We start from the raw sequence: 13,954 nt of genomic DNA on the forward strand, positions 1-13,954 counted from the left end.
TTAGAGTTGCAAAGAAGTAAACAATGTTCAACTTTGGTCTTAGATTTTTGGACACAGAGACCTTCCATGTGTGTCTGAGTTTTCACTTTTCTCCTTAAGATATGTTTTCCTTCAGCTCTATGGATTCACAATCATTATCATGTAAATGATAGAAAGCATCTAACACAAAACAAAAACCTTCAACAGTCACATTCCATTCTATTTCAGAGGTTTGACCCTTATCCAGTAAATTTCGCAGATGTCAAATGAAGCTGTCCAGATGTTCATACAAGCAAAACCAATACTCCTCACCTCAAAATCTGGCTCTGAATAAACCCGGAAGAGGACTCAGAATTTGGAGTTGTAGCCCTTGTAAGAACCAAACTCCCACGGTGATCAAAGCAGCCTGCCAAGGCACCAAGGCTGGGCCCTAAATTACTGCTTTTCAACACATCTCCTCAAAACCAAATGGGAAACAAGTGGAGTGTGTGAGTTATAGCACCCAAAAGGAGAAGGATGAGGCCCCAGGCTCCTCACAGATAGGTGGGTTGTCATCAACAGTGCTATGCCTCCCTACAAGGTAGCAGAGCATCATGGCAAAGGATAAATCTTTTATAAAGTGGATGTATGACACTCATGCAAACATAAAATGAACACATGTCAAAGATCAGATTGAACCCATGAAATCGTGCAAGGACCAGTAATAGGTTACACTTGGTTCAAAGGAGGAATCCAAGAAATATATAAATATATTCACATGCAACCAGACTTACTGGAACGGATTAACAAATAGATGCAAAATGGTCTATTCATGGGGGAGCATCAATTGCATTCCACTGGCCACAACCATTTGCATTTCCATGGACAAGAATCATCTGCATTATTATCAGCTTTCTACCATTTGCAGACTAAGAAAATAGCTCAGAGACAATGAACACTGGAGATAACTTGGAAGGGTCTAACCCAAGACACTCATTCTGAGTCGTTTTTGTTTTGCTCATTTTGAAGTCCTTCACAATTTTTCCTGCCTCGAATAATCCCATTCCAACAGTGGATTTTCCAAAATTGTGATTTCTTTGACGTTTTCTTACTATTGTCTATAACGCATTCATTCAAAAATCCTCACACACCAACCAATAATGTTCCACAAATGATGTTAGAAACTGTCCACTCTTGTTTGAGTTTGAATACATCAAGATACGTCTTTGTATTGAGGGAAGAATGCATTTTATTGTTTTGTTGAAGTTTGGTTTTGCACAAGTTAATGCAATGCCATAGACCAGACTGGCAAACTCTCACCAATGGCCTGGCACCTGTTTTTGTACAGCTGGTGAGCTAAGAATTGTTTTTACATTTTTAAATGGTTAGGAAAAAATCAAGTTGCATGACATGTGAAAATTACATGAGATTCAAATTTCAGCGTCCATAAATAAAGTTTTATTGGAACACAGCCACACTCATTTGTTTATGTATTCTCTATCGCTGATTTCATGCTACAACGGCAGGCTGATCGTTGCCACAGAGACCTTACGAGCTACAGAACTACAGAGATGAAAATAGTTACTGTGATTTGCGGACCCCTGGCATAAAGTACTAGACGCTAATTACAGTGGGGGGCAGCGGGGCGGGGAGAATAAGCTTCCCCACACCAACGAACAAGTCTGCACCATCCTCACACTATCTACCTGGAGATGACATCAGTTCCCACAGTCAAAGGCTCAGTCCTAAAAGGATGCTTTCCTCTCACCACTTCAGCTTGTCATCTGTGCTTCTGACCACTAGCTGGAAATCAGACATTTCCACACCTCCCATTCCTTGAATTCAAGCGATTTCCTAGAATGGCTCACAGCACTCAGAGAAACGTGTTACTGACAACATTATCAGGTTATCATCTGGCACATAACTCAGGAACAGCCAGATGGAAGAGAAGCATGGGGCTTCCACACCCTCACCAAGGGCACTGCTTTCTCAGCACCTGGCTGTGTTCACCAACCCGGAGCCCTCCAAAGCCCTCCTTCTGCGTTTTTATGAAGGGTTCACTACATAGGTGGGATCGATTAAATCACTGGCCACTGAAGACTGAACTCCTGCCCTTGTCTCCTCCCTGCAGGTCTGGGGGTGGAACTAGAATCCTCCACTTATGGACGTCGCCTTGGGCAGGATAAGTCTCACTTTAGGATCAGAGTTCTCAACTGCACTGTGAAAGAGTTACATTGGAATATTCCTTAAAGGCTTCTAGCTTCAGAATTCTTCTCTCCATCCTTCCTACAAAGAGCAATCCCAATGGTCCACATCACTCACATTCCCTCACCTCCACCCACCCATCTAACTCTTACCATAAACATCCAGAAGCTGGGGTCTCCTTCAAACCCTTCTGTCTTTCGCAAATATTGCCATCCAGGTGAGTCGTGAATGACTTACAGGTTGTGAACAACCTCGGGGGTGGGGGGGTGAGCAGAATCTGAGAGGGCCATGCTCACTTATACAATAACCAATTAACGGATGAGTTCAGGGGAACCCCAGAGTGGTTGAAAGGGAGGAGAGCTAGAATTGGAAAAGAATTACGGGATCAGCAAAGAGCAAAGGAAGGACGGATCCTCAAAGTGCCCAAATGCTCCAGCGGGTAAGGACAAAGTGGGAAAGGTGGGTCATTGCACTACTGGGGACTCTTAAGGGATCCTGGGCCAATCTTTTCAAAGGAATGAAGTAAGATTTTTAAAAAGGGGATTTGCTCAGGAAGCCAAAACAGTAAAAAGTAAGGGCAAAGACCAAACGTGCTGTTGTATTACTTAATCATGAGGGCCTGGGACACAGAACAATTCAATGAGTATTTGTTGAAACTGAAATCATCAAACTCTATTAGAACAAGTAAATGAAATGTAAAGAGAATGTTAAGATAAAAACAGGGCTGCCTGGGTGGCTAAGTCGGTTAAGCGTCCGACTTCGGGTCAGGTCATGACCTCACGGTTCGCGAGTTTGAGCCTGCATTCGGCTCTGGGCTGACAGCTTAGAGCCTGGACACTGCATCGGATTCTGTGTCTCCTTCTCCTTGCCCTTTCCCTCTGCTCACACTCTGTCTCTCTCTCTCTCAAAAATAAGATAAAATAAATAATAAAAAAATTTTTAAATAAAATAAAATAAAAACATAAGTGAAAAACCTAAACAAGCCATCCCATTGTGTTATATGGGAAAAATTAGGAAATTTACATTACATTTGGTATAGAATAATGTGTTAAGAGACAGATTTAATTAAAAGAAGTTCTTAAAATAATGTACATTGTCAAAACTAAACATTTTATTAGGACATTTTATTACGTTTTTATACCACCCCACTAATGTTTCATTCCAAAAAGTATTTAGGACTGCTTAGATTAAAACATTTAGATAAAAATGGGTTACAAAGATTTAGATAGAATAGAAAAATGCCTTTCGGTTTTATGCCAAAGGCATATGTTTACTGTCTTAATTAGAAGATCTTGGGGTGCCCGTGAGCTCAGTGAGGTGAGCATCTGACTCTATTTTGGCTCAAAGCATGATCTCATGGTTCATGAAATCGGGCCCCACATCAGGCTCTGAGCTGAGAGTGCAGAGTTTGCTTGGGATTCTCTGTCTCTCTCTCTGCCCCTTGTGGTCACACACATGCATGTACACTCTCTCTCTCTCTCTCTAAATTAGTTAATTAATTAATTAATTAACATTTTTAAAAAGTACAGCCTTGGGGTGCCTATGTGGCTTAGTTGGTTGAGCATCTGACTCTTGATTTTGGCTCAGAACACGATTTCATGGTTCGTGAGATCGAGCCCCAGATCTGCACAGAGCCCCCTTGCGATTCTCTCTCCCTCTCTGCCCCTCCCATGGTCACGAGTGCACTTTCTCTCTCTCAAGATAAAAAAAAACATTAAAAAAAAGAAACAGATGATCTTAATATTTAGTTATTACTAAAAGTGAAGTCCTGAAAGTAAGTTATTCTAAAAGGTATCATTTTTTGGTAGATTTGGTATATTTTAAAAGTTTGCCCCTTATCCTAAACTGACACTTAGTTCAGGTGTCAATTTTGCAAACAGTTTATTTTGGAGTACCTGTGTTCCTCTGAGCTACGTGTTTTCTCAGTGTGAGGAATCACCTTAATGGAAGAATTTCTAAGAAATCCATTTCTCCAGGCATTTGCGGAATGAAGCTGAACCAGTAGAACGGGCCATCTTTAAACAGCCTCTTCTTGATTTCCCATTGGACAATGGAGATTGAAGAGAGAGAAGGAGAAAACATTATTCTTTCCCTAGAGTTGGGCCACAATGTTTCCAGGAAGTTATACATTTCATAATAGCTATAAAAGTGGTCTGGGGGAAACCAAACGCCCCAGGGGCATCAACTTCTACAATGGGCAAAAGATCTTTTGTAATTTTTGTAAGGTTCTATGATACTTAAAATGTGTGGAGAACACGATGGGAAAACTACTGGCTTCTGACTCCATCAGAACCCAGTTCAAATCCCATCTCTGGTACTTGCCAGTACTTAGTAGCTGAGTGACATTATACAAAGATCATCCAAACTTCCTAAGCATCCGTGAAACAGAGATGGTCATGCCAATTACAGAGTCAAGATCAGGTTCACCGATTCAGGTGCATCTTCACAGAACAACACCAAAAAAGTAAAAACAGTGACTTAAGTAACATAGACAATTTTCTTTCATGTGTAAATAATTTAAGAAGTCTAAGACTTATAATGGGGAGTCCATGGCATCAAAGACCCAGATGCCCTCTGTCTTTCTTATTGGTTATTCTCACACTGGCCTCCATCGTCAAGGGTAACTCGTGGACCAAGACGGCTGCCGGAGCCCCTACCATCGGTCTGCATCCTAAGCAGTAGAGGACAGAGAAGGGGAACAGCCAGGAGTGCATTTTCTAGCTAAATCAGTTTCCTATAGAGAGGCATTTCAAAAGTCCTTCACGATCATTCCTATTGCATTGAATAGGCTTTTAATAAGTTAGCAGCAAAAAAGCTTTGGGAAATGTAGATGATTAATTCTAGGTGATAATGTGCTCAGGTGAAGAACTAGGTTTGGGTTAGTAGAGGAGAAAGTGGATTAGGAGGTAAAGAGCAATCCACCTGCCTACATTAGAGAGTATTTCATGAGAATTACAATTCCTGTACGTAACAAGCCCCTGACGGGGTTCCACACGTACCACATGCCTAGTAAATTCCACTCTTGTTTTCCGCCATATAAGAATATGCTGAGAAGAGAGCTGTGTTCTTAGTGTCTTTTATAATGGCCAAAATGCACAGAGCAGGGTTCTCAGTCTCGGCGTTTCTGACACTTAGACCAGATGACTCTGGCTGTACAGGGCTGTGCTGTGTGCTGTATGCTGTTTTTCAGTGTCCCTGACCTCCACCCACCAGATGCCTGTGGCTTTCCACCATCAGTTGTGACAACAAAAACTATCTCCAGCCATTGCCAAATGTCCCCTTGGGAGCAAGATCGCCCCAGGCTGAAAACGACTACCTAAGCCTACAATGTCCTACAATGGACAATGAATGAGTCACTACTCTATATTATCTAGGAGTCGAATGGTGCGAAAGACCCTTGAGTTCATAGTGCTGATGTCATTATGGAGAACAGAGTACAGGACAAAGCTGTAGATTTTCCAAATGGACAATAATCAATCTTGCAAACTCGCACATATGCAAAATGGATTACATATTACTTTTCTCCTAAATGTAATGCAGTAAAGATGTACTTTGAGGGGCACCTGGGTGGCTCAGTCGGTTAAGCGGCCGACTTCGGCTCAGGTCATGATCTCACAGTCCGTGAGTTCGAGCCCCGCGTCGGGCTCTGTGCTGACCGCTCAGAGCCTGGAACCTGTTTCAGATTCTGTGTCTCCCTGTCTCTCTGCCCCTCCCCTGTTCATGCTCTGTCTCTCTCTGTCTCAAAAATAAATAAATGTTAAAAAAAAAAAAAATTAAAAAAAAAAAAAAGATGTACTTTGAGGGAGGACAAAATGTAATGTACAGGTTTCATTCATTCATACATAGTGGCTGCTTACTTTCTGGTGAAGGAGACAGACTCTGAGAGATAAAGGAATAACTCCATGGGGCCACGTTAGGGTGTAAATGAAGCATGCAAATGGCGGGGGTGATCTGGGGAGGCGAGGCTGAGATGGGAATGAGGGGTGGGGGTGAACTGGGTGTCTCTCTGAGGAAGGAGAGCTCTGTGGGGAGAGGAGAGCAACCTCGAAGGGCTGTAAAGTAGGAGGAGATGAAGTTGGGGAGAGTTGGAGACACAGGGCCAACGTTTTGGTCTGAGCAAGATGGAGAGAGATCAGAAGGTGTGAGGTACACAGCAGCATGACTCAGCGTATACGTGTAGAGGGTCTTCCCAGCAGCCCTGTGGGGACTACACGGAGGCAAAAGAGGAGGCTGGGAGACACAACAGGAAGTTCATGGACTGGTCCAGGCAAGAGATGATGGCACACGGACCAGGGGCAGGGGTGGGGGCACTGAGATCGGAGGAAGAGCCCATATTTGCAGACGGTAAGCAGAAATGATGAGCATGTGTGGTTTCTATAAAACATTATGTAAACCTTGTCTATCATCATTACTTCTGGGTGTTATTTCTTACTCTTCAGTCCCAATATTTGTTCAAAATAGGTTTTGAAGTTGTTCCTTTCTGTTAGCACGATGCAGAAGGCAGCGTTCTAAACTTTGGAACACGTCTACCCCTTTGGTGAGTGATTCCAGGACTGTCATCAAATATGTATGTGCCTGAATTTTCCCATTTGTAAAATGGAGTTACTATCACTCACCATTTACCTCATTAACCTAAAGATTAAGAGGAAAAGACTACATAGGCTCCACAAATCTCAAAAGAAATGCAAACTGTAATTATCTGCAAACGTGCCCAGTGGTGAAAATTTCCAAAGGAGATAGACTGTGATTAATATGTAAGATTCATTCCCAAAGATTCAGACTAAAGACAACCCTTAAACTTATGTCAGCTTTGTACTATATTCCAAAGTTGCTGGTGGGGTTAGCTGTGACTTATTAATGCATTCTTGCTTTCAGGCAAAAAGAAATTGATTTCTCTGCTTGTGAAATTCAGTCTCTCGTGTCAGCCTTGATCATTCGATAACAAGATATGGTTTAACAACCTGCTGTCCTGGCAGGGCGAAGGGTCTTTAATTAGGATACTTAAAAGAAAAAAGAGTTGAAATGAACTTTTCCATTCAAATTTCTTTGAAGTGTGTAAAAAAGAACTACTTTTTTTTAACGTAATAGGGAAAAAAGGGGTAGCTTAAATAAGAGAATGCTGGCAATTCGTGTAATACTCAACTAATATAAAACTGGACAAAAGCAGTACTTAGGAGACTTTATCAGCATCACGGCATCATCTCTCTCTCTCTCTTCCTCTCTATGTTTATATACACACATACTTCCCTGCAATCGTGACATAAACAAGTTACCCAACATTCCAACTAAAGAACAATTAATATAATAGACACCAGAAAATGTCTTCTCAGAACAAATGTTTATGTTATTACATAAAAAGAGGAACAGTGCCCAAACCAGACATTTCATTTCTGCCCAAGATTTAGCAAGTCAGAGCTAAGCAAAGCTTATTTTCACCAGATTATTTCACATTACCTAAGAATTCTGTTCTATCTTGAGTAATGTCACATGTATTCCATGATATAATGTGTGCATGGATGTTGGAACGTTATCATTATAGTAAAGTTCTTGGCTTAGGAATATTATTGTACAATCATTTACTGTGAGATATGTGTTTGAAAGACTTCTCAAAATAATCGTGTTCCTCATAAATATGCTATTTCAGTATTATGTATGGCTCAGATAAAATTTTAGTTATACAATAAAGGACTGTTTCAATTTTCGGTCTAATAGTAATGTTTATGACATAAATTTCGTCAAACACTATTATGATCCCAAAGTTGCCAATATTTTTAGCCAGTAGTAAACTTTACTCATTTATATACTACATATTACAAATACATATATATTCTTTTTTTTTTCTTAATTTGCGATGTTTTGGGATTGAGGTAAAATGTATGCTATGAAATGTATGAATGACAACTTCAGAGTGGTGTGTGCAGGAAGGAATACTCAAAAATGGAGAAGACACTTTTGAATTTAAAGGATCAAACTAACCAGCAATTCTAAATGTTCGGCAACCAATTCCAACCTGCGTGTGGATGGTCGGGGGACAGTTTACCCCAGCCGTTCACCAACGTTCCCGCATCAGCTGAGTGTCCTACAATTTAACTCAATTCTGAAACCATGTACCTGGCAACGGTATCAGATTGTACCAGTTAAGGGCTCAGTCCCAGGAGGCTGCTCCCCAACCCCTCCTCCATGCCCCCACACCCATTTCGATGCCAACCTGGCAAGTCCCCTTGTCACCTGTGCTTCTGACTGACCTGGTGTAGATGGGAGGGTCCAATTGACCCTCTCATTGGTTTCCATTCATTTGCTCGGGCGGCTCACCAGGACACGTGAGAATCACTTTACTTACTAGTAATTAATCAGTTTAGACGGGTTTATTATAAACAGATGTTAACTCAGGAACAGCCAGATGGAACCGAAGCCCAAAGCAACGCACAGGGAAATGACGATGATGTTCCGGGTACATCACCTGTCCCCAAATCTACATCTGTACGTGTTTACCAGCCTGCAAGCTCTCCGAACACCCTCCTTTCTTGTTTTTGCTTTTAAATGGAGGCTTCCTAACCTAAGCAAAATCGATTAAATCATTGGCAGTTGATGGTTGATTCAGCCTCCAGCCCTCTCCCCTCCCTGGCAATCAGGGGCAGGGATGCTGGAAGTTCCAACCTTCTATTCAGAGTGGGTTCCCCTAGCAATGAGCCCCCATCCTCAGACGTGTTCCAAAAGTCACGTCATTCACATAAACCCCACTGTGATGGCCAGGGGTCGTTATGATGGTAAGGGGTGGACACCCATTCACCTGTAGGGCTCTGAAAGGATTCTAGAAACTGAGGACAAGAGACCAAATATAACAAAAGACGTTCCCATTGCTCTTACTGCTCAGAAAATTCCAAGGTTTTGAGAACTGTGAGCCAAGAACCGTAGAGAAAGATCAAATATATGGAAAGTATATTTTGGTCATCTGAATGACCAACTGTGCATTCCTTATGAATGACAGTATTGCAAATTCCTGCAAATCAAACTACGTACAAAATCACGTAAGGGTAGGTAGGATGCAGTAAACCTTCTGGTTCCAACCAGAAGTTTTCTCCTTAAAATTTATTTGGATTGAAAAAGGTACAAGCAGAGAAATAAGGCGACATACAGAAGAACCGCCACAGGTATCTTGATTGAACTGAATTTGCACGTGATGAAACGTCACGGACGGATATACATACATTGCACCCATGTCGGTTCTCTGCTTCTAATGGTGTTCTACAAACATGGAAAGCGTAAGCATTTGGTGGGGAATGGATGAACAGTACACGTACCTTCTCTGCTGTCTTTGCCACTTCCTGTGACTCCACAATCATTCCAAAATTAAACGCTTTTAACAACACGGATACAGTTGTAGGGAACATACCTTAGAACACTGCTTGTGATTCTGACACCAAACCAGGGAACCGTTGTTCTGCAAAAAGAAAAAGAAATGTTGGCTCATTCAATAATTTTCTAACTCATGGCTACATAGTGTGAATTTCATTTTTCAATATTATCATTAACAAAAGACCCGTTTTTGCCCTCCTATCATTCTCTCTTCCCAAAATAGAAAGTGCGCTTCTAATGTAAGTCCAATTTTGGCCCTGACCCCATGATAGAAACAAAGACATATAAATTAATGAGGATTTCAAGCTGCCTAAAAGGAAAAGTGTCTGAGCCATGTCTCCTGCTGGCTGCCTGGGAGTCAGACCTCACTGAAAAGCCTTCTCTTTCCCTGTCACTGGATGTGTGACGGGGGGACAAGGGATTTACTATCCGTGTACCTCAATTGATCCATCTATAAAACATAACCATATGCCATGCGTGAGGTCACTGGCATAAGGAAATGAAATAATACCCACACGCCAGTTAGCACGGCCTGATATTCACTCGGTACAGAACAAAGATTAGGACTACAGTTTACTGTCTCTAACGTTAGCATTTCTTCTGGGAAATCTCTTACTCCACATGACTGGCATCTTGGTCACGACTCCTCCTTTGGCTGGGATAGGTTATGTGCGTGTGTGTTAGACTGGGGTAGCTGGTAGAGATAGTAAACGCCACCACCCCATAATTTAGATGCCGTGGCCTCCAGCTCTTGGAAGTTCACGGTTGGGTATGACATCAAGTAAGTCCATTTCCTCTGTCTGAATCTCTAAACTTTGAATTTTGACAACATCATATTCTATTCATAGATTAGTATTACATTGGTGCTCAGTTCAGAGAAAAGAAAATCAATATATCTTCTTAAAAATCCTTTTATAACAAGCTCATGGAGATATAACGTAGACACAGAAAGCACACTGTTTTAAAGTATAGAAACCAGCGGTTTGTAGTAAAAAGTATGTTCTAAATACTAAAAGGTATATTCAGAAGGCTGTGCAACCATCACCACTATCTATTTTTGGAACATTTTCACCAGCCCAGAAAGGAACATGTATCCCTTAGCACTCACTCCGCCATCTCCCTCCCTCCAGCCCCTGGCAACCACTCATCTACTTTCCTTTCCTACAGACTGATTCTGGAAACCTCATGGAAAAGGGATTATACAACATGTGGCCTTCTGTGTCTGGATTCTTTCACTGGGCATCATGTTTTACATTTTGCTAAACGGTATGGTATTTTTGCTCTGTCTATATTGCCACAAAAACCATACGTCATTCCTTTTTATTGTCCAATCCCATTGTACGGATATACCACATTTTTCTCTTCTGCTCCTAATAATCTGTCTCAATATATCTTATGTCCAATAGTATATGTTCATAATCTAGGATTCCTACTGAGTCAATCTCATCTCTATGGGATCAGAAAGTTTCTTCCACTAGGCTCAGATCATCGTGCTAAACGGCCTCAGCCCCACGTTAAAGCTTCAGCTATTACATCTATCATATGGCCCTAACTCTCCTCGGCAGCCTTACATCCCCAGATCCCAGAATGTACCTCCAGTTTCAGCTAAACTAAGATCAACCTACCCGTCCCCCTACTGACCTGGCCCAGCTTCCACCCCGGTCCCTTCTAAGTCTTTCTTTTCCTGGATAGATGGGGAGGACCTCTGGAGAACCTAAGGGTGTCTTCACTGCTTCTGCATTTGCTGGGCTGCTCTGGAGAGAAGTATGTACCCCATCCTCTCTTGTCTTAGGATATAGGTCTTTTATTTAAGTCAGCTCCCAAACTAGACTGTGGTCCCAGAGACAGGGCTTCCTTTTTCCTCTTTGCTTCAATGCTTCACACCAGCAAATGGACCAGCTCCTGATTCTCACAGAGACGGCTTCCATCAAAGGTTACGTGAGAGACACTGGGGCTGCAAAGTCAGCATGGCAACTGCTGCCTGGCTGATACGGTAACACCAGTGGGGTAATATGCCTTTCACAGGATTATTATCAATAAATAATACTATCGTACTAATGACCACATCTACACAGCAGGCACTTGCTTTGGCGTTTGCCATATTCAGCCTCCCTAGGCATCCCACGTAATGACATAAACTTCATTTACCCATTTTTAAAGTCAAGAAACTGGGATTCAAAGAGGCCAAGTAAAATATCCACATTCATGAAGCAAATGGTTAAACACAGTTGTCACACCACAATGAGTAAAGGTTTAGCTAAACAAAGGGTGACTTTTATGGAGCGTTTTGAAGGAAATCTCCAGACTCAGAACCTTGGAAGGACAGGAATGAATTGGTTGGGATGGTCCTGAGTATCGTACATTCCAGAAGCAGCAGATCAGATTGAGGGGTTGAAGCAGAGAATAGGAGGGGTGGTTGGGTAAACAGATAGAATGCAGATTACAGTGGATTTGGACTTATTGCTGGAAATAAAATTTGTTATGTACTACATGTCAGACGGTTAAAAAAAAAAAAGGAGAGGATTGGACAAGTCGTGTACCTACAACACCTTGACTAGTTTCCTTTTGTTTCCTTTGACTATAGATAAAATGGCCAGACCTCAACAACAAAACACCAAAACTCCAGCAAAGACTGCATTTGGCTGCCCAGCAAATGCATCCTCTAGTGCCTGGCACCATGCGGAAACCCAGTGCTCCCCATGGTATTGGCCCATACACCTGTCAAAATTACAGAAAAACTAATAGTCACAGAGCCTATCTGCTAAGCTGTTTACATTCGGGGGGAATTAACATCAATGCATTTCCTCAACCAAGGCATTTTCATTTTAAGCAAAATTTCCCACTAATCACAAATTGAAAAACTATCATTATACAGAAATATTTGGGGCAATAGCAAGCAAGCATGAAAGATCATTTTGGTCATAATAGGTTTTTTTGTCACTGAAGACAGTATGTCCTAGAATGCTTAAGAAGATTAAAATCATAATCCACATAAAGTATTGAGCAAAATGTTTGGCACGGAGTTAGAGGTCAGAAAAAAGTCCATTATGATTGACGTTACTTTGTTTGCCACGATTATTGTTTTCAGGAGGGAGTAATCCTGTACTTAAAATCTCCCAGTTCCTCTGTATAACCCAATGCAATCTTATTAGTGAGGCTCAGAAGAGGCAGCCCGTCATGTTTTTCTCCTTGGATGGTAACAATCCTGCCATGTTTGCCAATATGATGACTGGGCAATGGTATTCTTTTTGGTTTAATTTCCTTCAGCCATTTGTATTTCCTTTAGAGTGAACAGTCTGTGCATTTTACCATTTCTTTTCTGAATGCTTAACCATAGCCATTGTAGCAGCTACGAGGGCCAATTAGATTGAATAATCATTTGTCTATAATAGGTGTTGTAGAAATTTTCCAGTGATCGTTGGCCTTTTGACTTTATGCATGATGTTTGCTCCATGAAAAAATTTTCTATACACACACACAAACATGCACACACATAGATATGTGTCTCTACATTTCCTTTTGGGGTTTTAAGTTTCCTGTTTTTCTTAAAACACCCCCCCCCGCCCCGCCCATGTAAAGGTTTTGCAGCTGTTCTGTGCTTTTGCCTTTATCAATCAGCCTTTGGCATTCTATTTATCTCTACAAAGAACATCTAAAAACCCTGCCTAATGGCATCAAGGATGTGGGTAAACCCCTGATTTAACTCCAGCTACTGTGTTTCAGCCAGGTGCACACACACTACCATCCACCTACATTGCTTACCTGTGATGCTCTTTGAGCAGGAGAGCAATGGAAAAATACAAGAATCCAGTAGTTTTCAACAACCCGCCCCAGGGGAAGTTCTTAGTCAGATTACAATAGCCTTCCCCAGTTAAGCCACTTGACAACAAAAATAAAATACAGTATTGGCAATCAAGTCTTGTTCTGGGTTAAAGCCAGCAAAGATAAAGAGTCAAAGTACATCAGACAAGAAAGGCGTTTGCCTGTTGAATCATTATTGTAACCTCCAGGTAGGATCAGACAGCGGGACTTTGGTAATTATATAAAGATTACATCCTGTATTTTATTGGTTTAACTAGATCAAACATGAATGCTAGTCAATCCAACTTTCAAAGAGTTTATATAAGTTCACTCAACTGCACCCAGACATTATTTCAATGACATTTTCAAAGTCTCTTCTAGCCTTTTGATTTTTTTTCTCCTTAAAGAAAAATAATTCTTCAAAAGCTTCAGGTAAAGAAAACACTTCGTTCCCTCAAAGACAACCCACAAGGATAAAGATAAATGAAAACTAGCTATCGAGATACAACCATTTGAAAAAAGAATAGAGAATGAGAACAGATCCCACACATTTTCCTTAACACAAACAGGTGTAGGTGTGGAACAAGGACTAATCAATTTTCCATTTCAGAAACACAGCACTAAGCCATTGTCC

At 41.4% G+C, this 13,954-nt stretch overlaps 1 protein-coding gene across 1 annotated transcript in view; it reads right to left on the minus strand.

Moving 5' to 3' along the window:
- ANOS1 (anosmin 1) overlaps positions 1–13,954 on the minus strand; it is a 182,736-nt gene that overhangs the window by 138,062 nt on the left and 30,720 nt on the right. The window contains exon 2 of the mRNA XM_042974131.1: positions 9,557–9,604. Within this exon, the coding sequence (XP_042830065.1) occupies positions 9,557–9,604 (48 nt within the window). The remainder of the gene's footprint in view (positions 1–9,556; positions 9,605–13,954) is intronic.

This window comes from Panthera tigris, chromosome X (assembly GCF_018350195.1).
Source record: "Panthera tigris isolate Pti1 chromosome X, P.tigris_Pti1_mat1.1, whole genome shotgun sequence".
NCBI classification, from domain to species: domain Eukaryota; kingdom Metazoa; phylum Chordata; class Mammalia; order Carnivora; family Felidae; genus Panthera; species Panthera tigris.